We start from the raw sequence: 27875 nt of genomic DNA, 5'->3' as shown, positions 1-27875 counted from the left end.
CAAAAGAAGATTCTAATTTTTGTCCAACATTGTAGGATCCGACCTGCAAAATACTAAGGCCACTTCTTTGCATCTCAGAATGACAATCAGATTTGGGATGATATTAACAAAGTCTATCCCAGCTGATCTTTTCACCACTTCTCCCTTTAACATATGTCTGCTCAGGACTATAAACTTTAAACAAAATATCTCGGAATGGACAGGTCAGTACAGTAATCGACTGCGTGGTCTATGAACATGAACAATACTAAAAAGGGACCTGAAGATCTGCCCAAAGTTGTCCCTTTACTGGAAATCATAAACTGTTCGCCTGTCTCTGCACAGTTCTACATCCATCACACTGCTAAGAACTGCATCCCATGACACTATAGCTGCCCCGCGGTGGTCCTCACGCACAACATGGAAACACTTCCCACACATGATCAAAACAAAGACAACACACTTCGAACCAAACATCATACACAGTGAAGCATGCTACCCAAGTAGGCAAGCGCTTCTGCGTCCCACATAGCGGTAGTAAGCTCTTTAGAAAGGTTACAGTTCATAACACTACAATCATGCAGCTTTGGTAAATCACCAGTGGTGTTACCTGTCTGAACTAGTAACAGGGTATACTCGCATCTGGAGCGCACTGTGAGCCGAACTGCCTTTTGCGGGGCCATGCGCTGAATGATGTCACAATAGATTTCAAAACCCCAGCTGACATCATCCAACACAGCAACATTCTAGAACCCTGTTGATGATGATTGTAAGAACTGCAGGACTGGACAAAAAGAGCTGTGTTATTTGTATGCACTCAATGGCACCTTTAGAGGCAGGTTGTCTCACAGTGCTTGGATTTCCGTGTCCATAAATGGTGAAGTATTCAAAGCACTGGAAGCTGAGGCCCTCCGTGTTTGTTCAACCCCCTCACATAGTGTCCGTGTACCCACTGCTCCTCACACGGTCTCTTCATGAGCCGGAAGGCACTCACACTCTGTCCATTGCCCTCAAGCTCCTCAGTATCCTCTCCTGCTCCAAGCACCTCACAGTGCCTGCTCATGTTCCCAAGGTCATTGCAAGATCTGTCCATGTGTCCCAAACTCCTCAATCTGTTCACAGCCCCACTGCTCCTCACATTGTCTCTTCATGAGCCGGAAGGCACTCATACTCTGTCCATTGCCCTCAAGCTCCTCAGTATCCTCTCCTGCTCCAAGCACCTCACAGTGCCTGCTCATGTTCCCAAGGTCATTGCAAGATATGTCCATGTGTCCCAAACTCCTCAATCTGGTCACAGCCCCAAAGCTCCTCACACTGTCTCTTTATGAGCCGGAAGGCACTCACACTCTGTCCATTGCTCTCAAGCTCCTCAGTATCCTCTCCTTCTCCAAGCACCTCACAGTGCCTGCTCATGTTCCCAAGGTCATTACAACATCTGTCCATGTGTTCCAAACTCCTCAATCTGGTCACAGCCCCAAAGCTCCTCACACTGTCTCTTTATGAGCCGGAAGGCACTCACACTCTGTCCATTGCCCTCAAGCTCCTCAGTATCCTCTCCTGCTCCAAGCACCTCACAGTGCCTGCTCATGTTCCCAAGGTCATTACAACATCTGTCCATGTGTTCCAAACTCCTCAATCTGGTCACAGCCCCAAAGCTTCTCACACTGTCTGTTCACGTGCCACACGCTGCTCCCCCTACAGATGTGCACCAAACTCTTGATCCTCTGCCTGTCCCCTGTCTGTCCATGTAGCACAAGTCCAGTGCACCATATACACGCCAGGCTTGTCAGAAAGTCTTGTGGGGCCTGAGACCATAACTTAATACGGGGACCTCTGGATGCTTCTTTTGTTTTAGGGGTGCTAAAAGCACCTGTTCCTAAGTATTAAAGTATTCTAAATACTAAAAATTATGTATGCCACTGAAAGAGAAAACATGAAGTCTTGCTTGGGTTGGCCTGTCACCTGTGCCATTGCTTGCTTGCAGTTAAAAACCTCTAAATAAATGTTGCTGGAGCAGAGCTGACTATAAAAGCGCGGGCCTGGGACATGATGCTCTTTCTGCCCCACCTTGTCACCGCTCTGACATACGCGCCCCTAGTTCCTCACACTATCTGCTCATATGCCGCTAGCTCTCTACATCACTCTTCTGAGTGCTCCTGGATCTTGAGGCAGTCAGTCCATGCTCATCACAGGACTTACGCCCTCCACCCTCTCCGTTGTCTGTCCATGAGCTCTAAGCTCCACACAATGTCCTGCAACGTCGCCCAAACTCATCACACTCAGTGGCATCCAATGACCTTTAAAGTGGCGCAGTGCAATACACCGAATTCCAGCAAGCAAATCAAGCTCCTCACACTGCATGTCCATGTGACCCAAGCTCCTCACACTGCATGTCCATGTTACCCAAGCTGCTCACACTGCATGTCCATGTTACCCAAGCTGCTCACACTGCATGCCCATGTAACCCAAGCTCCTCACACTGCATGTCCATGTGCCCCAAGCTCCTCACACTGCATGCCCATGAAACCCAAGCTCCTCACACTGCACGTCCATGTGACCCAAGCTCCTCACGCTGCATGTCCATGTGCCCCAAGCTCCTCACACTGCATGCCCATGTAACCCAAGCTCCTCACACTGCATGTCCATGTAACCCAAGCTCCTCACACTGCATGTCCATGTGCCCAAGCTCCTCACACTGCATGTCCATGCGACCCAAGCTCCTCACACTGCATGTCCATGTTACCCAAGCTCCTCACACTGCATGTCCATGTTACCCAAGCTCCTCACACTGCATGCCCATGTAACCCAAGCTCCTCACACTGGATGTCCATGTAACCCAAGCTCCTCACACTGCATGTCCATGTGCCCCAAGCTCCTCACACTGCATGCCCATGTGCCCCAAGCAGTTCCCACTGCATGTCCATGTGACCCAAGCTCCTCACACTGCATGCCCATGTATCCCAAGCTCCTCACACTGCATGTCCATGTAACCCAAGCTCATCACACTGTCTGTTGATGTGACCCAAGCTGCTCACACTGCCGGTCTGTGTGTTGAAGCTCATCACACTGCCTGTCCATGTGACCCAAGCAGTTCACACTGCATGTCTTTGTGCCCCCAAATTACTCACACTGCCTATCTATGTACCCCAACCTCCTCACACTGCATGTCTATGTGACCCAACCTCCTCCCACTGCATTTCCAGGTGCCTCCAGCTCCTCACACTGCCTGTCCATGTGCCCAAAGCAGTTCCCACTGCATGTCTATGTGCCCCAAACTCCTCACACTGAACGTCCATGTGCCCAAGCTCCTCACAGGCCTCTCTATGTGCCCCAAGCAGTTCCCACTGCATGTCTATGTGCCCCAAGCTCCTCCCACTGCATGTCCATGCACCCCATGCTCCTCACACTGCATGTCCATGTGACCCAAGCTCCTCACACTGCATGTCCATGTGACCCAAGCTCCTCACACTGCATGCCCATGTAACCCAAGTTCCTCACACTACATGTCTATGTAACCCAAGCTCCTCACACTGCATGCCCATGTAACCCAAGCTCCTCACACTGCATGCCCATGCATCCCATGCTCCTCGCACTGCATGTCCATGTTACTCAAGCTACACTGTCTGTTGATGTGACCCAAGGTGCTCACACTGCGGGTCTGTGTGTTGAAGCACCTCACACTGCCTGTCCATGTGACCCGAGCAGTTCACACTGCATGTCTTTGTGCCCCCAAATTCCTCACACTGACTATCTATGTGCCCCAAGCTCCTCACACTGCATATCCAGGTGCCCCCAAGCTCCTCGCACTGCCTGTCCATGTGCCCAAAGCAGTTCCCACTGCATGTCTATGTGCCCCAAACTCCTCACACTGAACGCCCATGTGCCCCAAACTCCTCACATTGTATGCTGATGTGCACAAGCTCCTCACATTGCATGTCCATCTGCCACAAACTCCTCACACTGAACGTCCAGGTGCCCCAAGCTCCACACACCGCCTGTCCATGTGCTCCAAGCTTATCACACTGCATATCCATGTGCCCACAGCTCCTCAATCTGTTCACACTGTCTGTCTGTGCATTGCAGCTACTCACACTGCATGTCCATGTGCCCCAACCTCCTCACACTGCCTGTCCATGTGCTCCAAACTCCTCACACTGCCTGTCCATGTGTGCCAAGCTCCTCACACTGTCTTTTGATGTTCCCCAATCTGTTCACACTGCGTGTGTTGAAGCTCCTCACAGTGATGTCTACTTGACACAAGCTCTTCACAATGTCTGTTCACATAGTGCAATCTCACACTGACTGATCCCATGTCCAGACTCTTCACATTGCATGTTACTGTGCCCAAGCTCTTCACACTAAATATCCTTGTGACCCAAGCTCAATACACTGTTTTTGTATCAATGCTACTCACACTTCCTGTTCTGGAGTCTATGCACTTCACAGTACCCATGTAAACCCATCACCTCACATTGTTGACAGTGCTTAATTTGTATAAAAATTGGCGGTGCCCAGAGTCATGGCCAGAAGTCCATTGCTGAAGTGCCAAATACCACGACTGCGTAATCTTGACTCCGTCTCATGTCTCTTTCATCCACCAGCCTGACCCTATATCTTACTCTTTCAGGTTCTTTTTCATCTGTTTTCTATTCTTTGTCACTGTTTTTCCGTCCTTCTTCTTTCACCCCTGCTGTGTTTTTCTCTCCTTGGTTCATAGTCTGGTGAGGAAATATTAGTGCCAGTTTCCAAAAATGAGTGCTGCTGGGCCCCACCTACAACCACGTGCTCAAATAATTGTCTGTATGTGCAAGTGATCCGAGCCCATCCACCCTCTGTCCAAGCACCTGGCACTGTTTTCTATTGTGATGAAGTTCATCCCTGGTGTCTGATCCTGTGATCTAAGCTCCTTACACTCTATGTTCATGTAACCATAGCTCACCATACTGCCTGTCACTGTGTCCAAGCTATGCACACTGGTGTCCACTTTCCAGTCTCCTCACACTGTCAGTTCAAGTGTCCGAGTCCCTTACATTGATTGTTCACGTGGTTCACACAACCTATTTTCACCGTCCGTGCATGTGGTTCACTCTCTTTACACTGCCTTTCACCAGTGTCCAAGCTCCTTACACTCTGTCCATGCCAACCAGGCTTCTAACTCCCTGTCCATGCCAACCAAGCTCCATACTCTCTGTCCATGCCAACCAAGCTCCATACTCTGTGTCCATGGCAACCAAGCTCCTTACTCTCTGTCAATTCCACCCAAGCTTCCTTCTCTGTCTGTCACATGGTCCAGGCTCCTCGTGGAGCATGCCCCTCTATTTTAGGCTCAGCACACTACCTGGTACCCCTGTATCCTAAGCTCCTCACATTGTCTGGTGATCATGAGGTGTCTGGTGATCATGAGGTCCAAGCTCCTGACACTGTCTGAACCTGTCTGTGTGATCCAATATCTGCTGCTGCCTGTCCCAGGGACCTTAAATTTAGTCCATGTCACTTTAGCTCCTTACACTGCTTATGCAGTTGATCCATACACTTCATACTGAATAATCCTGTGTTTTATATTCTTCTTCCTGTTTGGGAACGTGGTCTTAGCACCCCACAAGGCATATTCCTGTTTCTAGGGCCATAAAATTGTGTGAAAATATGTTCTGGGAGTTGTAGCCTTGATTTGCTTCCATTGAGGTCTTTGGCCTAACACTTGATAACAATGACCTACAGGAGACAAGCTCAGGCCTGGACACGACATATCCTTATGATGTGCAGATGGGTGGTAGCCCTAACCATATCCACTGGAGGGGCAACCTACTCCACCGTCCTTGGGGTAAAGTCTCCGTTTGAAATGGGTTGGTCCCTCATCTTCCACCGCTCAGACCCCACAATGACCTAATTATCCATTCTAGGACAGCAAAGACATGTTGGCTTTTTTTGTGTCAAGGCATTTTACAATCCTCCTGTCTCATGTGTCCTTCACCTACGCCGCTATACGGAATGTATTGTACGAGGTGACCATACATTCTTCCCCAAGTCATCAAACTCTGTAACTCTCCGTGGACTAATCCCAGCCTGTGGGCGTCATTGAACTGACTGGCTTCCATCTATCTGACCTTTTAATCTGACCCACTACTGTGGAGTGCATTGGAGTGCATATATGCTCCCAGCAAGGACTTGCTGATGAACCGAGCTGTTACGGCAGCAGGACTCGCTGCTTTACCCGTTAAACCACCGTGTATATTAGTTTGTCATCCATGTGCCTTCTGTGTTCAGTATCCGGCTCATCATTAATTGTGGCAGCTTTTATCCAATTAATGGTTGATCCATCTGCCTCATCAATGAATGTAGCAGGCAACCAACTAGTGGGCTTTTTATTTGCATATTACCTAGCCCCTTAATGGGCATAGCACAGCGCGGTTTAGTGTGCATGTTTAATGGTGTAGTATTATACATTGTGAAAGATGATAAGAACCTGCTCAATAATGTGTGTTGTGGTTAGCTGATGGTTGGTGGTTGTATCTCTCTCATTAAATAGGTGTAATATTTATCTCTGTAGGGATTGAAGCATCCAGGCAACTAACCGTGGAAGATTCTAGTTTGCTAATGGGTGCACTATGCTGTTTTTCAGCAGGTCTGGGGACCAGCTTATAAATAGGTGCATCATCCAACTCAACAACAGATGTAGCACCTCACCCATTCACAGGCGTAATTTGTAGCACCTCAACAGATGTAGGGGAAACCCATTAGCATGAGTAGTATCTACTTCAATAATGGAATATTAACTAACGTGTTAATGGTTGTAGCGTGTGCCTTATTAATGAGTGTGGTATTTAACTTATTACAGATGCAATCTATAGGTAAATCATGGATGCAGTGTCTAACTTATTGGGTGTAGTATCCAGCTTATTATTTGGTGCACAGCCAACTATACTAAAGAGCGTAGTAAAAGGCTTCTCAATAGGTGTAGTATGTCACTTATTAAAGGGTATAATATGTGGCTCAATCATGGGTGAGATGAAGAAGAGCCTGTCTGTACTGGGGACATGGTGCTTACCCATTAACTCCCTCTACGTCCTACACAGCACTGTGTTTGCCAAGCACGACTCAAACCTTGGAGTCCACTGCTTGAACTCCTAGGTACGCCAGCTCCATTCAATGCTGCCTTTTATTCCAGCAGAATGTTGTGGTCTCTGTGATAAAATCTGAGGTGGGCTGTGAGTTTACCCAATGGTCAGGGCAGAAATATAAATATAAATCCCATGACGGGATACCCTCACGGGGGATAAGACGTGCTCTACAATACTACTGATTGATTGCGGCATAAATAGCTACTCCAGTACCATCTACACCAATAACATCATTAATGTCAATAAACACTTAATATCTGCCCAACATGCTACTACTTATATCTTAAGTCTCTGTAAAGAGCACTTGCCACTTCAGTTAGAGCTGGGCTAGCCTGATACTCTGACTCTAGTCCTAACATATTTTGGGGCGAGTACTAAATAGGGGGTTTAATCCCGTCTTTGAATGTAGATAATTTCATGGGTAGATATTAGTTGCAAGTCAATAATATTGAAGAAGGTATCCTTTTTGATTGTTACCCATGCAAAATGCGACCACTCATCTTACTTAAAAGAGATTCAGTCCCATCGCTTTGATGTCCCTTCGCTGGCTCTCTTTTATGATCAGAGTGTGAATGTCAAGGTCACGTCACACCCTGAGGATAAAGTTCTGCCCATTGATATCGTCTATGCGCACCCCCCGCTCTGTCCTTTTCTGGAAGAAAGGAATGTCTCTTTTCAGTGTAGGCTGCCGGGCAGTGGACGTCTCTTGCTCAGCTCCTAGCAGTCTGAAAAGCATTGAAGACACTGTGATTTGTCTGCTCTCATACACGCTGTCTTCGTGGCTGGGTACATGTACTCCCAGTGCAGCTAACAAACATCTGATGCCAGCACAGTTCACTACCAGCAAACAGCCTACAGAGCCTGTGATAGGGCTCCGTGTGAAACCATCGATGACAAAAGCATCTTTTGCAAAAACAACAGGGTTGATTCACAGAGGCATTTATGAGTACAGGAAGTAGTACTGCACCAGCACGCTTTTATGTACTCTTACCAGCCTTGGCGAGTCAGCCCTGAAAAGTCCAACAACGTTGTAGTAAAAATGTAACAAGCATTTGCAATGCAATAGGTCTCGCAGTTACGCAAGTTTAAGCTATTGGCATTGTAAATGACAATGCCTTTTATTTGTGTTTTCAAAACGAAAACAAAAATAAATGGCATTGTTATTTGCAATGTAAATAGCTCAAGCTGGCGTAACTGCGAGACCTATTGCATTGCAAATGCTGGTTTTTTATAGGTGTTGTTGCATATTTATATAGCGCAAACTCGGCCAGAAGGTATTGGAGTGCTTTACATGAGCACCGTATTTACATTACACATTCAGGCACGGGGAGATTAAGTGATTTTCCCAGAATCACAGGATGTGGACGCAACCCGGAGGCTCGATCCCTGGTTTCTAGCACCAAAGTCGGCAGTCAAGCCGACGGACCACATCCTCTCCCTATGAGCCGCTTAATTTGCCATGTTACACTCCTGTCGTTCCAGCCCTTTTTATTCCACTCTGATTGCAGTTCTCGATGTATCTTACTAGGTCTCCCACCATACTTATTTAGGACAGCTAATCAATGCGGTTTCTCCCTCCAGATGTATTGTAACAGGCGTGCATGGTATACTGTTGTTACTCGCTTTGCCTTTTTATATGAAAAGAGTTACGCTCACAATAAAAAAAAAAACCCTATGAGAATTGGTGCTTGGAACGTTTTAAGGGGATACTGACTGACACTGGTAAAATACAATGGTTCGTGTTTCTGATCTTCTGCTGCGGGAGCGACAGAATAATATGGAAAATGTATTTATACATTGTACTTCTGACAGCGTGCCAGGCCTGCGAGTGCCTTGGTTGTGTCAACTGCACAACGATAACCGCATGAAATAACCGGATGGGAGTTAAATAAAACGTAACATGGATAGAATCATGTGTGAACATTTCTTCACTACCTAACCATGAGAAGAAGTGCAGGGATAAAATAATTACCATCTTCTGCAGAATGACACAGCCGACAAAAGATCACGATATGTAAAAGTGCTTGAGAGACGGAATTTAAGTAATCAAGGGATTATAAAAATGTATTTCAAAGAAAAACGGAAACAGCATGTGAAAATGTTTAGACAAGTTAAACGCATTGCAGTTTCTTACCCTTCACTGATGAAGCGCTGCATCGCGCTTGGACGCCCGCGATCAAATGCACAAACAACAAGCATTTGCAATGCGGACATCGGGAGGAGGGCGAGAACTGGATGTCAACACATGACGGCAACAGAAAAGACAGGAGGGAAAGCGAAAGCCAGACCAGCATTTACTGTGATGGCCTGAGCTGCTCCCAAAGCAGGTCAGCCTCCTCCATCACGGGGCTCGGCAGCAGGGCGCGCCGGGATGGTTCACAGCGACCCGAGGCTGGGGGTCCCTTGCCCGGCGATGAAGTTCAGTGCCGTGTGGGCTTAGGTTCCCCGGACCGAGTGAGGAGGCGAGGAGCGCGTGCTGCATCTCAGCGGCTCTGTAGAGGAAGGCACAGGAGCAGGCTGTGCTGAGGAGGCAGCAGGCACGCTGAGCGCTGGCACGGGTGACACGCTTTAACAGCAGAGAGGCGAGCCGCGCTTGCGAAACTGAAAGCGTGGGCGAGCGCGCAAAAGTGCTGAGGTCGCCAGAGAAGAGACGCTGCGGGTGCACATCAGCTGTCTGAAAGAGACGCCGTGAGCGTGCACATGGGCTGTCCGGGTGCCATGGGCACACGCAGTGCACATGTCCTGTCCTGCCACTTCAGCTAACGCCACCGTATGCGTTCACAGCAGATGTCTTTCAAGTGCGTGCACCTATCCTGTCCCGCATTGCAAAGCAAGTCGGCGACAATAGACCTCGCTAGCGAGCAGCTTTGCTGCGTTGCTGGGCGAGACCTCAAAAGGGCACAGTCCGCTCTATTTGCACTAATTATATATGGAAATCCCCTTACTATTTGCATTTCAATCCACTTTTAATTGTTTTGGGTACAATGCACAAAGGTATGTAGCAATACATAGAAGAGTGCTGCAGGAATTCAACTTTACAAACTCCAAAATGCCTTTGCGAATAGCCCATTAAATTCCAAAATATAGACTACCAGAATCTTGACCTTACATATATTACTCCCTATGAAAATGCCAATGTCCTTTACATTCCTAACCCAGTCGGACTCACTTTGTACACATTTTAGGAAGGGGTGACTTTACCATTTTAATTCCAATTAGGGGTTGGTGAAGGTGTGGGGGAGTGTGAATAAGAGCAACCTGAAATGTTAGTAGGTAGATATATATGTAAGTTTCACATTGTGAAAGCGCATGTTTTGGCTCCTGTGTTGTGGAAAAACATATTTTTGAAGTAATTTCTGCCCAGCAATTCATGCTGTTTTAAAGCCCAAGACAGTTTTAGAAAGGTGAGATCTACATTTTCCCTCTAAAATTGAATCAAATTTATGATAAAAGTTGTACATGTCTCTGTGTTCTGCTTCGGTGGTGTTCCTTGGGGTAACTATCTCTCCTCATTCATAGGGAGCCGGTGGATGAAGTGCTCCAGATCCCCCCTTCGCTGCTGACATGCGGGGGGTGCCAGCAGAGCATTGGCGACCGCTACTTCCTGAAGGCCATCGATCAGTACTGGCACGAGGACTGCCTCAGCTGTGACCTGTGTGGATGCCGGCTCGGCGAGGTGGGACGTAGGCTGTACTACAAGCTGGGCCGCAAGCTGTGCAGGAGGGACTACCTCAGGTATGTTTAATGCCCACTCACTCTGCCCTAGGCATGCTGCACCTATGCAGGCATCTTCAGGATTCCTCAGAGCTCGCTCTTATAATCTTCAACCTGTCCATGGAGCCATGCGCGCTCCAGTAGTGAAAAGGATGGGTTCAGTGTCCACGAGTGTGTAGATGATATTCACCTCTAGCTCAGGGTCTACACTGTACCAAACATTGACTGACTTCAGAACTTGCCAGCCAGGGTTGAGTAGTGGATCTCCTTGCGTTAAATGAAAACCTTTAAAAAAAATATATATATATAACCCTCCTATACCGTAAGTCGGTGGTCAGACTTCGTGATCCAAGCGATCTGAAAATTGAGTATTTCACCCTAATATCACAGGGCAAATCCTTTGCATTATCCGTAGCACCAACAAAGAGCTCAGTTGCAACATCAAATGCCTAACTGATTCATCCCAGTGCCAACTTCAGCTAGAGAGAAGAATGAAACAGAGATTGCACACTCCAAAGGCAGACATGTCACCCCAGTGGTGTGCCCTTTTCAGACCCATACTGGCTACCTCCTCAGACTGATACATTAGAGGCCCCTTACACGCCACTTCCAACCACCAGCTTGCGTACCTTGTCTCCGGTCTCTTCTGTTCTTGATGCGATGCCACAGTGGGCACGCTGTTTAAACATTCTTAACCAAAACAAGGTTTCGGAGGCAACGTGCTTCTGAACTGCAGCGGTGCTCGTACAGCTCGTACAGCTCGCCTGCGTTCAGGAGCATGCTGTCTCCGCAGCCTTGTTTTGTATACAAATTATATATATATAATGTGATCAAGGCTCGGAGGAGCCGAAACGTTATGGCGGCAGAAAGGCACAAAATAAAATAACCAGCACTTAACTTTGGTCCGTGTCCGTTTATGCTGTGATGGTGTGGAGTGGCGTTCGCAGCAAGCTTACGGATCTACTCATATATATATATATATATATATCCCCATGGTACATAATGTGAAGTTAAGTATAGAAAATCTAACTTACTTACCTGTCAATATTTTCTTTTCTATATTTTGTCCTCAATATTGTGTCCCATCGATATTCTGGTGTCAATATTCGAGGTGCACACCCTTCCAGAGATGCGGTCCAAGTAGATTAAAGAGGGAAAACCAGGAGGTGGCACAGGAAGATTTAAGGTCGACTGTAATGTTCACACTGATGATCTGAGGTTGTGTGATAGCGAGTATCTAGTAATCATTTGCGATAGGTAGGTAGGTCATAGTTCATTTATGGCCAACAATGGGAGTAGTTTCATAAAACTCTACATTTTGGAAAGAACGAACTGGTTTGAAGCCAGTATCCGGAGCTAGGGCACTGTCTGTGGAGGTTGCACAGACTACTTATTGCAAAGTTCAGTACTTCTTTAAAGGCTACAATGAGTAAAGGGGAGACCATCCTATAGGTGGTTGAAATAACTCAGTTGAAGGCAAGAGCTGAGAGTACTGCTCTTGCAGTGATGAAAGGTATCCAAGGGTAGATTCTGCTGAGTTCAAGTACTTTGAATCCAGCAGCCTTAGGCGTGGTGGTTACAAATGATTCCAAGTTCAAGGCTGTGCTGAAGATTACTCCAGGATTTGTGGCTGATGGTGATTTGTGAAGAGGGTCAGAGGGAAATAGTATAGGGACAGGTAGATGGCCAATCACTGAGTAGGCAGGAAAGTAGATGATTTCATTCGTAAATGATTTGCGCTGGGGAGAATGGAAAGCATTGAGGCAGTCAGACGTTCTGGATTGAAGACTACTGGCCAGATTCATCACCCTTTCATCAACGCTACGAAGCAAGGCAACTTGTTGCACTGCATTGTGTGTAAAAGGAAAGAGAAGATATGTACCATACGCACTAAGATATGGAACACTTCTGCTCTCTCATAGCGCTGGCACACTTCAGGCAGCCTAGTACCAAACAGTGCTTAATTTGAGCCGGTGGTTTCCGGTGCCCTGCACCAGTACTTAATTGTCAACACCGGCGCATGTGGCAGTCTGCTACAAGGTGGCGCTGTCTGAGATGACCACAACAACAGTCAATTAATAATTCAGTACACATTAAAGACAAGCATTTGCAATGCAGTCAGTCTCGCCTTTGGGACCTTGTATGTATTTAGCTATGCAGCACATTAGCCAGTGTGCTGAAACATCTACTGTTCTTTAACATGAAAGGAAAGTAAGCACCAAACTGTGTGACACGCCAGGTATGGGAACACATGGAGAGAAATATTGCCTTTCAGTGGGAAATGGTATCGTCCAAAAGCTCTGTTTTTAATATAAAATCTGGGCCTTCTGTAGTCATATCAGTGAAAATACAAGATTTGAAAAAAATATTATTGTCTACAGGTGCTCGTGGAAGACAATTTCTATGGACTGGAATCTAGAGAATGCTAAAGTAATTATGGTATTTTACTGACCTCTACTGGTCGTTTTCTATCAAGAAAGTTAAATAGAGGCAGTTGCTAGAAAAATAAAAATAAAGTCCCTCAGCAGAAAGCAATTCTGGTATTTTACTGACCTCTGCTGGTCGTTATCTATCAAGACAGTTAAATATAGGCAGTTGAACAGAAACTAAGTCCCTAAACGGAAGCAGGCAAGTTCTAGGGCTGATCTACAGAGCCCACAAAGTACATACACATATAAGTATATAATAAGTATATACTAAAGTATGTAAGAGAGGTCTTGAAGGCTCGACCTAATGACTATTCCCTGTCCCCAAGCCATTCTTATAGCTTTGGGGGCCTGGAATACTCCGAATTCTCTCACTTGTAGGAGTGTGATGCTTAGTAGTTGTGTTGCTACTACCATTGGGCAGCATGGCAGGAGCAATGTGTGGTGGAATTTGCAGGGGTCTCCTAACGAGACCCCTGGCCCTTAATTTTATTTTACAAATAAAGCACTGGCGCCAACGCAGGCACCCTTGCAACATGGAGTCTTGTGCGCCACTTGCCCATTAAAAACCTAATCGCTCTCAATGCCGGCAGCTAGCTGTGACAACACATGCTATAGTGTTTCTTTTCAGAATAGACTCCATTTAGTAGGACCATTTGTTGCTTATCACTTTGTCTTCTCTTGATCATCAAGTCAAAGGCCTTTGATCGTACTTGCCTGCCTTGAGTTTCTCATTGAAAAACCATGTTTCGGTGGATGCCGCGGCTCGCTTTTTTCAGGGTAATTCAATAATCTTTCTCTAATGGTACTTTTGGTATGAAACTATGTCCCATTTGGGTAAAGAAAATTGACAAACCTGGGTTGCATATTGGTCACCTCTACATTTTTACAACATACCTATATTTGGTAACATAATGCCTTACTCTGAGAAACCATATTTCATCTATGGCTTCTATTACCGGGTCGAGATACCACTATTATAGAGATCTATGTGAGACCCAATCGATGACGTTTCTAATCCTCGTATCAATGACTGGCTAGTATTAAAACCTTTTATCGTCAGTTAGATAGGAGACAAATGGTAGAATGCGCTATACAGTCGTTATTGTTATTAAAACAGTTCTCCTGAATAGAGCCAGTGCCACCCCCGGCTCTCCTCTGTTAGCCGTCTATCAGTATCAGGCATAATGACTTCCCATTTTATGGATTGAGGCTGTATTTTTATTTTATCGACTGATCCTTTGCACAGGGATCCCGCTGTAGGCAACAACTGCTTGGGAGAACTCAGGGTGAGTCAGAGGGGAGGGAGAGGAGGTGGAAGGTAAGAACATGCATTGATTAAAAGTCCAGATGAAAGATCACCCTCAAATAGGGAATAACATGTGGGAACAGGTATGAAAAACAGATTCCTGCGTGTTATTTCCCATTTCTCAGGGGCCATCTTGTAAATGGCGAGTGTTCCAGCAACTCCGAAGAGCTGATACGAAAAGTATCTGTACTTTAAAGTGTGGAAATACTACGGGGTACTCCTCATCACCCGTAATTGGCCCATGAGTTAGAAATGTTTTCAGTTGGGTTACACACCTTCAAGGTCTAGAAATGTTATGATGTTACTCAACCTGTGAGTCTAGCGGCAGTTTTGGGGATTTTAGCACCTTGCTCCACGTTAGCAGCCAGAATGCAGTTGATAATGATGTGTTCAAAAGCAAACACCAAGGTGAGGTGGGTGCATATCGGGCAATGATGCCATCTCCTCCCTTCTTTTTGGTGTTCTTTTGTTGGGAAGTTAGAGCACAGCCATCTGCAGCGCGCTCCATACGGATCCCAAGAGTCTGGCGGGGGAGCGGATTTCCAGTGAGTGATTGGACAGAGTGTTTAGTTGCTCTGCCATCCTTTGTTAGTTCTTCCTTAATATCCAAAGGGGACCCCGTTGTTCTTTTGATCATAAAACAATTTTCAGAGCTCAAGGGATCCCTCTCTTTGTAACGCAACGACGCTGCTTTATTCAGCTCCTCCACTCTTTGCCATGGGTATCCCGGTGGAGGGCATTCAGTAGGAGCCCATATGGTTATGGCCAACCCCATCGTTAATTCTCTTGTGGTCCCTGTGATAAGGGCCGGCTTTAGTGCAATGTTTGTTGGCGCCCCCCCAATGACCACCTCCACCACGGATTCTCTCACTAGCACTCTTTAACAGTGACCAAGTCACCATAACCACACTCTCTCAGATGCATTGAATTAGTTATATAGCGCCACTCATACCAGTGTAGGGTGTCAGAGCACTTTGCATCACACACACATTACACAGAGACAATCAATCATATGTGTGTAAATCCGTGTATAGGAAATGTTACATAAGCCTAAGGACTAAAAGTGTTGGGAGTCACATGTCATCCATACAGGTAGGCAGTATAGTTTAAGAGTGCTTGGTGTGGAGAAGCACAAACGCAGAGTCGAAAAAGAAACAGCATAGTTGGGAGTTTTCTTTAATAATAAGAATGGATTTCTAGCCAAATTAACCCTTTTTGCAACATGAATCAATGTTCTAATAATGAATACTTTGCGGTGTGTATGCAGTTCTGGGATGAAAGTTAATAGCTCACTATTCTATATTAGGACTAAGTTATAAATTGCAAGTAACAAAAGGATGTCTCTTTTGAAAGCAGTATTCTGCTGATCTGTTTACATCATATGCACTCTGTAATCTACTTGGTACACGTTCCAGCAGGCATATTAACCCTCTGCACTAACTTCACCTAAGTCAAAACCTCAACTTTACAAAACACTGATCTCTCTCCAGGAAGATAATTAATCACACGGGTTTTCATGACATTTATGTGAGGCCTGGTAATTGCCGGCGGAAAGAAACGCTGCAGCAGGTGCTTCAAAAGCTTAATAAACTTTCAAACACGGCGCCCCCAGGAAGCCAGCACCCGGTGCGGTGGCACCGGTCGCACCGCCCTAAAGCCGGCCCTGGCTTGAGTCCCCATCTCTGGCCATAGTAGGTTAAGAAAAGTCTCACCAGCGAGTTTGAAAGTGGTCACGAAGCTCCATTTAAATATGCATGTCTATCTATGTGTGTTTTTTGCAGTGTCATCCTACGTATCACGTGTGCTGTACTTGAACCACTGCCATTACAACATGTGCAATGATGGCATAATCAGTGGTGGCCAGCGGCAAACAAACCAGGTGGGGCTTCCGCCAAATATATATCCCAATGACAGGCACTGATAAAAACCCGCAGTGTCCTTAGGCTCAAAGCTAAAGCTCTCAAGCATGGTCCGTTTTAAACAGTGTTTATAAGGGGCCACGGTGGAGAGCTCTGGAGTTCAGGCTGAATGCACTGCGAGTCTCTCACAGTGCCTGTCAGTGACTTAAACAAACTTTAAAAAACAGAAAGATTGACGTACTTACTGCCTTGTGCTCGGGGCTTCTCTTCATCTCGGCAGCACAGGCCACCAGAGCTCCTGCCAGCAACTCCCCTATACCAATCTAGATGCTTATCTCATGCTGCTCCGGCAGCATGAGACAAGCACCGGGATTGGCTGGAGCATGCTGGTGAGATGCTTCTTAAATAACTGGGGGTCTGTGCTTGCTCTCCAGCCAGCATTCTAGCACAGCTTGGTATGGAGTGTTTAAAGTGCGCATGTCAGGCTGGCCGTCTCAAGACAGCCGGCCAAAGTGACGTGCACTTTAAACTAAAGTGCACACTATTCCTCCCTGCTGCTGCCCCGCCCTCAGACTTGGCTGCTGCCAGGACGAAAAATAAAATGCTAATAAATCTGTTTTATTACCTTCTCATTTTTCATGTTTCCTGCTGTCAAGCGGATGGGAGATGCTCCTCTGCTCTCATGGAGGCTCCGCCACTGAGTATAATGTCTAATTCTGTGCTTGTACCGTAGGTTGGTAAGCTTATGCAAGGAGAGGTACCAAACATCTTTCTTCACTTAATATATCAATAATCGGCACACTAACACAATTCACAACACTGCCTTGAGGAATACTGCTGGCCTACTTATTGGCACTGTGAGCCTTCCAAATATATCAGACCATAGTACCCCTAGACATCCAATAGGTCTGTTTACCTTTTTAATCATTCCTAGGGTACCACCATATAAAGGATATCCGTGTGGTATACCCTAAGGTGTTTTTAATCTAATAGCTGGATCCCAGTATCGTCCATACACATCAATATCGTAAGAACTCCACCATTATCTGGGGTTGAGTCCACCCTGGAAGTACTATCTTACCATAGTGGGATGAGGTGGCCAATGATGAAGCATGCCACATTACGTGGGTGAGGCCACATCATCCAAATCTTTTTTTGACCCACTGGGAGCCTGAGCTGGGTACCTGGGTACTATGAGCTAAGAACAAAAGTCTCCTGTTTTAGCAACTGATTCAGAGCACCTTGTTGTGTTAGGGTGGAAGTGTGGTGTCTAATCATCCCTTTCTCTTGAAGAGAGGTGATGTTAATTTAAAGCATGAAATTATGACTCCCATGAGAGCATTCAAACCTAAAAAATGCTGACCATTTACACCCTGGTTCTCTAAGGAACTTTGGAAATTACAACGCAAATGTAAAAATGTGGAACATAATTGTAGCAAGAAACCTATAGTAAGGAAGGTAAAACCCACTACAGGGAGGACATCTACAAATATAAAAATTCCATGAAGTCTACCAGAGCCACTAATTGCATGTCTGTAACCTGTGATAGCAAGAACACCACTCACGAGGTATTATCTCTAGTAAAACAGCTTTGAAGTCCTGAAGCTTGTCATAGCTACACACTTCCTATGCAGGAGCTTTGTAACAACATCCACAGTAACTTCCTGAGTACCTCCCTCACTGAGGCCACATTACCACTTGGAAAGAACGATTTGTAACCTACAGGCTCATCTTTGCAGAAATTCAGTCTGTTATAAGCTCTGGTTTCTAAGCCGGTTGTCAAAACTAAAAACGGATCTCCTTTGTATACCTGCCTCCCTCATATTTTGAAGCTCGGCGCCATGAAGTTCTTGTCGGAACTGATTAATATCTATATTCTGTGGTCAGAAACTGCCACGTTATCTGCCAAATAGAAACCACCTATGGTTTCTGTCTTGAAGAAGAAACCCTCTGCTGATCCTCTCTTCTCTCTAACTATCGTCCTATCTTTCTATTACCTCTTCCAACCTACATCGTTGAGAAAGAAGTCAACACTCAACTCTCCGCATCCCTGGAGGATGATGACTTGCTCGATACTTTGCGTTTGGGCTTCAGACCACTCCATAGCCCCGAGTCTGCTTTGCCATGAGTGACTGATGATCTGAGGCAGATCTTGGACAAACTGATAGCTGCTGCTCTGGTTGTTTTAGACTTTTCAGCAGCTTTCAACAGCGTATCTCACTCAGTGCTCATTCCCAGACTATTCGATTCTGACATGCTCCTCCAGTGCTTTCGTGCCTTTCTACGTGAGCCAACTCACACCTCTTTCTGCACTCCTTATGGCTCAACTTCTCATCTCCATAGTATGATGGCTCGTAGGGCTCGTCACTTAGACCTTCACGTTTTAATGAATGCATTTCCTCTGCTGCATCCCTCGTCAGAACGTTTTGCTTTAACATATTTTCCTACACGAATGAAATGCAAATCATCATGTCCATCCGGGAAAACCCTGCGTTGACCATCTCTAGTCTCTGTCCGTATGTCAGAGGAGGCCTCTTGGATGAACAAGAACTGCCTAAAACTTAATAAAGAGAATACCAAGACCATCCTCTTTGGTAACCCCCCCCCACCTCCGGTTTGGACACATTAACGGTCTACCAAAATACTTGGTACTCCACCCAACCTCACTATCTTCGCCAAAAATCTAGTCTTTGATGATCATTTAGCTATCTTGCTGGAAATCACCTGATTTGCAGTTGTTGGTTTCCAAACACGTTGGGTTAGCCGAAAACTTATTTCTATGCCTCTCATCCCGTGACCCAGGCCCTCATGTCTTCCAGACCGGATTACGGAAATTCCTTTTATGTAAGGCCTCCCTAATCATTGTTTGCAGCATGTTCATACAGTGCAGAATTGTGTAGATGGGGTCCTGAAGAACATCCCCAGGTGAACTTCCATCAAAGCTCAACTCGTGGCTCCCATTATAGAAACGTATGATCTTTAAGATGATATGAATCACTCTCAGAGCAGTGCACGACTCCGGCCATCTCTCCATTAGGAGGAAGCTGCAGCGCCATCTTCCTGCCCACGCCATAAGGTCTGCTGCCCGCCTTCTGTTGATAATACCCAAGTTCGACCTCTTGAGAAACAGTGGGAGATCCTTCTCTTATATATCTCTTTAGTTATGGCACTTCCTTTCTATAGGTATTCATAACGTGATTAACTATGCTCTTGATAGGAAACTGGTCAAGACCTGGTTATTTCAGTCATCTGTGTAGAAAACTGGTGTTTCCTGTTGCTGTAGCTGTTGGTAGCACTAAGATGCCCCTTAGGCTAGCTGCAGCGCTCAATACATTTTTTCAGTTCAGTACAGTTCAAAATATAAGGAGCCCATGACCTGCACTGCCAAATGCTGAAACTGAGGAATACCAAACTGCAAATTCTTAGTCCCACCTCATGCCTCTTTCTTCTGTCACCCTACACTTCCTGCCCCTTTAGCTCACCTTGCAAGTTCTTTTTCATCCCTCATGTCATATTTGTCACTGCTCTTCTCTACACCGTTCTTTCTCCCTTTTCTCCCGCTCTCGCTATTGCTCTGGGTCAAAGTCTGATAATGTAACACAAGTTTTTGTGTCCAAAAAAATGGGCAACAGTACCCACCACCTGCAACCACCAGCAGATAGACGAAGGAAATCTCATAAATCAAGCATCACACAGTGTAAGCAGTCTTGCAATCTGAACTGTTAATCTAACTGAAGACATTGCACCGATCACAGAGTCATGCCTGTCGCTTGTCGTGATCCAGGTATCACAAATTAAATCTTCATAGGAAGGTGGAGAACTCATCATCCTGATGGGTGACTAGATACACATTCCTTGTGATATCATATGTGTTGTGATTAAGGGTCTTATTTCGGCATTGTGGGTGGGCGCCATATTGCCAGGGAGCTGTAGGTCGTAACCTCCCCCCATCACACTGGCAGGGGACCACAGTTTATGGCATTCAACACACTCCCACAAACCATAAGGCCCTAAGTAGGGTAAACTGACCACAGATTAGATATCACTCACAACCCTATATGTTGTGCGTGTTAACAGACTACCAACTTCCCGCATAAATACAGGTGCACATATGTCTGAGACATAGCATAAGGTATGTAAAGGAATCTTGAAATTATACGTGTGTTTACAATTAGTAAGCCTGAAAGGTCTGTCTACATGCCCAGAGTTGTCTAGCCCTACATTGCAGGTGAGCTGGTATAGTCCTTATGAGAAATCCTTGTCTAGGCACATACAATGTAGTCAACTTCTTGTGGAAATACTGACCATGTACATTTAATACCATCCTTCTTTACCTGACATGGCAGCTCTCTAACATGAAGCTTCCCAGTGTACAAGAGCTCTTAAGGAGACCTACAAATAGAACGAAAGATCGCTCAGCATTCCACAGAATGCAGTCCTTTCCTACAACATAGTCTTAACATACCCTACTGTCGCCCAAGTCAACGGAATTCGATTTATCGACTGTGGCCATGCCTCAAGGTCTATCTTTGACCTTCCTACAGTGCACACAGATCTCTGCCGTGGGTACTGGTATTGGTTTAGCTATCTAGTTAACTTGAGGACATCCTGGTTCGGGCTTCATTTTCCCATAGTTTATAATTGTTTATGGGGCAGTAAAAGAAACTCTTAAATTGGACTTTTGAGATGCAATGGTAAGTCATCGCCTTAACAGTTGAGCAGCAAATTAGATATTAAAGTGTTTTAACAACTAAGAATGAACATAAAGAACCTTACCTCCTGCAGTCTGCATGCTGTAGCCCAAGCTAGCAGTGAGGAGTGGACAGAGAGGAAACTGGGAGCCTGAAGCTATTGGCTACCTTATGGATGCTCTATTGTATAGAGTTGATCATTAGATGTGGCCCATACTAATTTAATCATGACTAATGACAAGTCAATAAATAATGCTATGTCCTTTAAATTTGCTGCAATGTAAGTTTAATTTTGTTTTATCATCCCTAGACTGTTCGGACAGGATGGCCTGTGCGCCTCGTGCGACAAGCGGATCCGGGCTTACGAGATGACCATGCGGGTGAAAGACAAGGTCTACCATCTAGAGTGCTTCAAATGTGCCGCATGTCAAAAACATTTCTGTGTTGGCGACAGATACCTATTGGTCAACTCAGACATTGTCTGTGAGCAGGACATATTTGAATGGACTAAAATCAATGGAATGATGTAGGCCTTGATTGACAGCTGAAGTACAAATAGGGTTTAATTCTCAGCTGGATGCAGATGTGCGCTAGAAAGAGCCAAAAGGAAGCATCAGTGCAGCGACTCACTGAGAATGTATAAAACAATGCTTCCGAAACCAGCGTGTGGGAGTCACTTCAGAACGAAGCAGTGGAAAGTGTCTGCGATCGAAACGGAGTCTACGCATCCTTGAACGGAACATTGTTTCATATAACCTTCATGTTCTACTTAATGGAAATGTGAGCTATCCACATGCACCCTAACATGTGCTATTGGCTTCAGCCAACTAGAAATAGCCGAACATTTGTATGTTACTTATTTCGCTATTGTTCCTACACAATTAGCCATTAGACCGACCACAGCCTCACCCGAGGTCACAACAGACACTGCCTCCAGTCCTGAACTTTTCAGCTACAAATTATTGTTTTCAGCTGTGCTTAGTCAGTTCCAAGTAAAGAAAACGAGTACATTAGGCTATCACACAAAAGTCCAGGATTGGAAACTGTGTCCATAATGAGCTGGCAGGAGGTGGTCATCATAAGAGCAGTGGTTGGAAAACCTCCTCTATGACATCACGAGCTGCACAATTCAACCTGTGGGAATTCTTTATGACATCATGAGCTGCACATTTCAACCTGTATGACTTCTAAAAGGAGACAACAATCTTCAAGTGCATCTGAACAAATTCTTTATTAAGCAGGGAAACACCTTTTAACCCCTTGAGTGCCCATGACGAGATGGTCACGTCATGGGCCACGGTTGCGCTGTGCCCATGACGAGACTATCTCGTCATGAACCCCGCCCGCTAATTCAATGCCCGGCACAGGGCGGGGAAAGGGCGGGGCACACAAGGGGTTAAAAGCAATCCACACTATTTGGATATATAAACCGTGTTCAGTTAGCCTTTTAGTCATGACAAAAAACAAAACAAGGACTCTATTCAATTAGCTCTCAAATGTTAGAAAACACACACACATACATTATTGACCTGTAAATTCAATTAGCCTTATATCCCGTTTATCACCATTGGTGAGTGTGGGGAGGACCAGTGATCCGGACTGGTGACTCTGCCACTCTGGGCTGCTGGCGGGAGCTGCTCTCGGAGCAGAAAGGGCCTCCTGACCCAACCGCGTCTCTGTTATTTCATCCTAGGCCGGCCTCCTGCAGCGTGGGCCTGAGTTGAACATATTTCCTGGGGATAGTTTTAGTTTACAGTTGGGCCCTGACATGATTAATGATAAAATGATAATAATATACATGCCAACATTTCAGAACAGGGAAGTGGAAGATTTTAGGGGTGGGCGGAATTTGCGTAGTCGCGCTACGCAAAGCTCCACGAAATGGTAAAAAATCTCCGCGAGCACGCAATAGTTCAGCGAACATGCGGAATTGCTTGTTCCACCCGTTCGCGATGCTTTTTTCTTGTTCGTGAAGCCTGTTTGCGTGCTCGGGGAGAAATATCTTGCGAACACGCATTTTAAAAGCGCAAACAAGCAAAAAATTCCACGGATCGCAGAATTTTTGGCAATTCTGCGTTCTCCGCGGAACACAAAATTACCCAAATTCCGCAAATTCCACGAGCGGAACGGAATTTACCGCCACGGCCTAAAGATTTTCAAACAAAATCGCAGGAGTACATTTGACTTTTATTGAAGCAAATGTAATTTTATATGGGAGACAGCTAAAAGAAAGCCTTTTTTGGCTTGTAAAATCGGGTGTTACCTGCCTAAATCGGGTCTGTTGACATGTATGTAATGAATAATATTACACTCTGCAGATCTGGATGTTTGATTTACCCCATGCTCTTGTATCATGTGTATGTATCCTGTAGACAAATAGGTTTAACTAGATCCAGAGCACAAGGGGTTAAATACGAGCAGTCACGTGAGGTCATAATAAATGGGCCCTGTTAGCACTGGTCACGGTTGTGCTAGTTAAGTGGTAGTAACTTGGAATCAGTGATTACTGGGGCTATTAGCAAATAAAGTCACATGCATAAACTTTGGTCCACAATTAGTCCCTGAAGACCACAAGTTTAAAACCACTTCTGATTGTGTAATGACAATTTTAAAACATGTATTATATTAAACCAGCTGCTCAGGATGAGGAAATGAAGGACTCCGTTGTATCTTCAATAGAAAGAAATGGGACCTGGTTGCATGGCAATAATTAACTTTAGTATATTTGTAAAAGAAACCAGTGCTCCTGGTGTATGTAAATAGATGTACATATATGTCTACAATGTGTGGAACGGAAGTATTTATTTCTACTAAATGATCAGTTATTGTCTTGTTTCTGTTTCCTGCCCACATCCTAAATCTGGTCTCCCTCTTTCATCATTGTCTTGACAATTGTTTATCGGATTTCTGGCTATTCCTTCATAATCCATTACTGAATCTTAACCAGAATCCAAGAATGTATTTTCTGTTTGATAAAAGGAATGCCTGGTCCGTGCAGACATAACAAGGCTGAATGTTTCTCATGGTTTTGTGTCACACGTGGGCAGCAATTACACTGGATTGTTTAATACACGGGTGTCTTTGAAGGAGTTGACTAACAGCACATCGCTGAATGTGACTTCATCTGCATTGAACTTTCTGACGCATTTTGAAAAAAACCCCATAAAATGTTACTGGGAACATCCTCACGTCTCTGTTTCTTTTTAATGTCTGAGCCTACAAAATTAAAGACGTGCCACATCATACATTAGAATAACATTCGGGGGCACCCACATTTTTCGTAATTCCTCATGTCACAATCCATGACCATCTTGTCAAACGCGCATGCGCCTCCTTTTCGGGGTAGGCTGTAGTACACGTCTTGAAAATAGTGCATCAACAGGATCTTGAAATCGAAATAGATGTTCTCCGCGCATGCGCTTTAGAACATCTTTTCCCCCAGTTATCCTATAAAAAGATGAACCGACCTTGACAGTCTCTTGAAAAAATACAGTCTTCAGAAAAATCTTTGGCGACGAAATGTGGTGAGAAAAAAAAGATGCATGTGTTTTCTGAGAATATATATTGTACACACCACTTTGACCCACCATTCTATTGTTTGCTGCTACAGCGAATTGGGCTGCAGTTTGATTTGGTTAGCTACCTGGGACAGTTTCTCATCAGTTTAGAATTCATCAAAATCCATTTTCTATTACTGCTGTGAGGGCAGATCATTACATTACACATACACACAACTACACAAAGCATAGACCCACATCACTGTTTCTCTTCGATTCGTGTTTTCAGTTTTCAAAAATGATTCGCATGCGTATACACAGAGTTGTGTTGCTTTTGTTAACTTCTTGTATGTACATCACGTGCTTTTCAAGAAACTGAGGCGTACAATGCAGTGTAAGGAAGCGCGACCGTAAAATACTCGGGTTTATCACTCGTTCTGCACTGTCCATGGGATGCAAGACCAGCCCAGCATGTCTGCTCCATCCAACAAGCTATCTGCAGCTCCTCGGAGGGACTTCTCTTATCCCTGGGGCCCAGCTCTTTGCACCTCCCTGTCGCTATCTCTCTCCCAGCAGCACCCTCCTTGCAGACGGCCGGGTGTGCTCCACCCAGCCCAGCTCGGCACCCAGAAGGGTCATCTGCAGAGCACAGATACGTTTTCCTTACACCTATCAGAGAAGGCAGCTGGGGCACTCGAGATAGCACTGGGGTCTTAAAAGGGCCAAGAACACTTTTCTTTTGAAATTATCTTGGACTTTACAAGTCATCCCTAAAAGATTGGGTTGTCCTGGCTCAGAGAGGAGTGGGAAGGCCCCGGTTCTTGTGTGCAGCAATCGGGCAATGAGGGGGCACTGGTTAAACTGAGCAACTGGGAATAGGGAGATCTGAGCCTGATCGCGGCTGCCATCTTTACTTGAACACAAGCATTGTGTGATTCACTACAAAGCACGTTTCACCCTTTATAGCAGGGGTGTCGCAAGCCAGATATCAAGGACAACCACTGGCTTTGTAAACGAGATTTATTCGGATTGGTACATTTCTCTTATGTAGATATCCTGGAAGAGTGGATTGGATGGAATCTGGGTTAGACACTGTAGGTATAGAATGTATTGGCATTTATTGATACCTACTGCATAAGCACTCACGGTCCTTTATTTGACTTAAGAAACCAATGTAAAAATGTTGATAACATGACGAGTTTAATGGGACAACATATTGTCTATAATATGCCATATAATATATAGAGTCTACTTCCAGCCCTTCATCTCCATATAGTAGCAGTTGTTTGTTATTATATTAGCCACTTTTCGGGAATCATAACTTTCAATTTGTGCCTAGGGTATCACAGTGACAAGGCCACCCGTCTGTGATTGTTGAACATCGCTGAGAGAGCTCTGTCGTTGGCTGATAGACTGCCTTCAAATCATCAGACGTTTTTCTCGGAATTCCTAAGGTTAAAAAAAAACGTCTACACTATTTCAGCAGAAGAGGTGCAAGGTAAAAGGCTGCATTTTTGTGAAGTTAAAGAAAGTAGAAGAAATGTTGCACCTTTGCTGTCCAGAATGACTATAACACTCCTGTCTGTCACAGACGCAATTCTCTGGTTCAGAGGCGGGTGCAGTTCTGTAAATCTAGGGTGGCCTGAGTTCTATTGGGTGGGGACCACGCGGCAGGACCCCCTCGTGTCCAGGCCGCACGTAGATTCGGCCTCCGCAATAAAGAAAGGACTCCTCCACACTGTGCTGGACCGACGCTTGAGCTGTCAATGGTTCAGCATGTGAAGTGGCACCGAGTCCCAGCGAACCGAGGGGCGTAGCTCCTGCACACCCTATTATAGGAGGTTTTTAAACTACCAAACCAGGTAATGGGGCGCCATTTTCGTTGCTCACATTCGGAGGGCCTATGGCACTTTGGCTGCAACAAGCTCCCTAGGGAGATAAAGAGGGGGGGGGGGGAGGGGGATGCGAGCCGACACGAGACCAATTTATTGTGTGCGAAAAAGGCCGCTTTATTGAAACAGGTGCATATCACAATTTCATCCCTTGGCCACTGCCTTACAAAACTAAAAACCTCACTATACAAGAATTTCCTGACCTCTTGTTCCTCCCCCCACCCCTACGATCCCCACATCAGATCCCCCACCCCACAAAATACAACATAACATTCCATAACCATAATGTAACCCAATCCTACACAATCTAGCCTTTCCAAATCCTAACCTCCCCTGACCGTAATCCATACCTGCCTTTGTGCTACTGTAACTAACCAACCTCTAATCTAAACTTATTCTACCTGGTTACCCTTTCCCTGCTCCTACTCACAAACTACCAACATATAACAACAAACTCCAGCCAATCCCGGCCAACTGTCAACCACCCCGCCACCCAGAAAAAGGCGGGAGTGTACGCCGCCTCCCCCTTTTTTTGCCCCCCCCAACAGTCCCCATTGTCTAACGACGGTAGACACCTAACAACCGGGCCAACACCTCCCGCAACTCCAAAAGATACAGGTCCATGCCGAGCCGAGACAAGTGGACCCCATCATCTCTGTAAAAATCCGGCGTGTCGTAACAAATCTCCCTATGGGCAATCCTGCAAATCCCTGACTGCCGACAAAATCTCACCATCTCAGTGCTCAACTTCCGCCTAGCTTTGTCAACTGCCCCAGGATTGACCGCCCCTCTCCAAACTCTACGGGGACAAACTCCGTCCATGCAATGGAGCAATGGAGCACCCTTCCCACCGAGCTTTGATCAACGACAAGTCCCTTTTCATAGCCCGCATCAGCCTCAAACCCGTCTCCCTGACCATATCGTTTTCCCCTAGATGTACCACTAACACATCCGGGCACCTACCATCCACCAAAAGCCCGTTCAGCACCGATAATAGCTCCTTCCACCGCATACCGCCCCTACCCCGCCAACCAACCAACAATAAATCTTTATTAAACCCCAAACTTTCCCCAAAGTAGCTCGAGCGGGCCTGGACCTGCGCCCGTTTCACAAAAGAATGCCCCACAATCCAGATGGACATCTCCCTGGCGAGGGGACCCATAACCGAACCTGCAATGAGAAACAAGAATGAGAAAAAGGAAACACCAAACAAAACATTTTTTTTTTTTTTTTTTTTAAACTACCACCCCCCCAGAGCCGCTGCACACATAATGCTGATAGCAATCCGAGGACCACCTGCCCAGCCTCATAATGTCCCCTCGTTCCCAGCCCCTAGAAAGAGCCTATGAAGCTGCTCCAATCCGAGAAGAATGTGTCCCAAACCCCATCC

General features: G+C 45.7%; 1 protein-coding gene across 1 annotated transcript in view; it reads left to right on the top strand.

The window, feature by feature from the left end:
* Nucleotides 1-24280, top strand: part of LMO2 (LIM domain only 2) — a 38476-nt gene extending 14196 nt beyond the window's left edge. Inside the window, exons 2-3 of the mRNA XM_085643520.1 lie at nt 10617-10832; nt 21407-24280. Coding sequence (XP_085499646.1) covers nt 10617-10832; nt 21407-21626 — 436 coding nt within the window. The 3' untranslated portion in view covers nt 21627-24280. The remainder of the gene's footprint in view (nt 1-10616; nt 10833-21406) is intronic.
* The last annotated feature ends 3595 nt before the right edge of the window (nt 24281-27875 follow it).

The sequence above is a fragment of the Triturus cristatus genome, chromosome 3_1, assembly GCF_964204655.1.
Source record: "Triturus cristatus chromosome 3_1, aTriCri1.1, whole genome shotgun sequence".
In the NCBI taxonomy this organism is placed as follows: domain Eukaryota; kingdom Metazoa; phylum Chordata; class Amphibia; order Caudata; family Salamandridae; genus Triturus; species Triturus cristatus.
The sequence above is the reverse complement of the archived record's forward strand: the minus strand, read 5'-3'. Positions and strand labels throughout refer to the sequence as shown.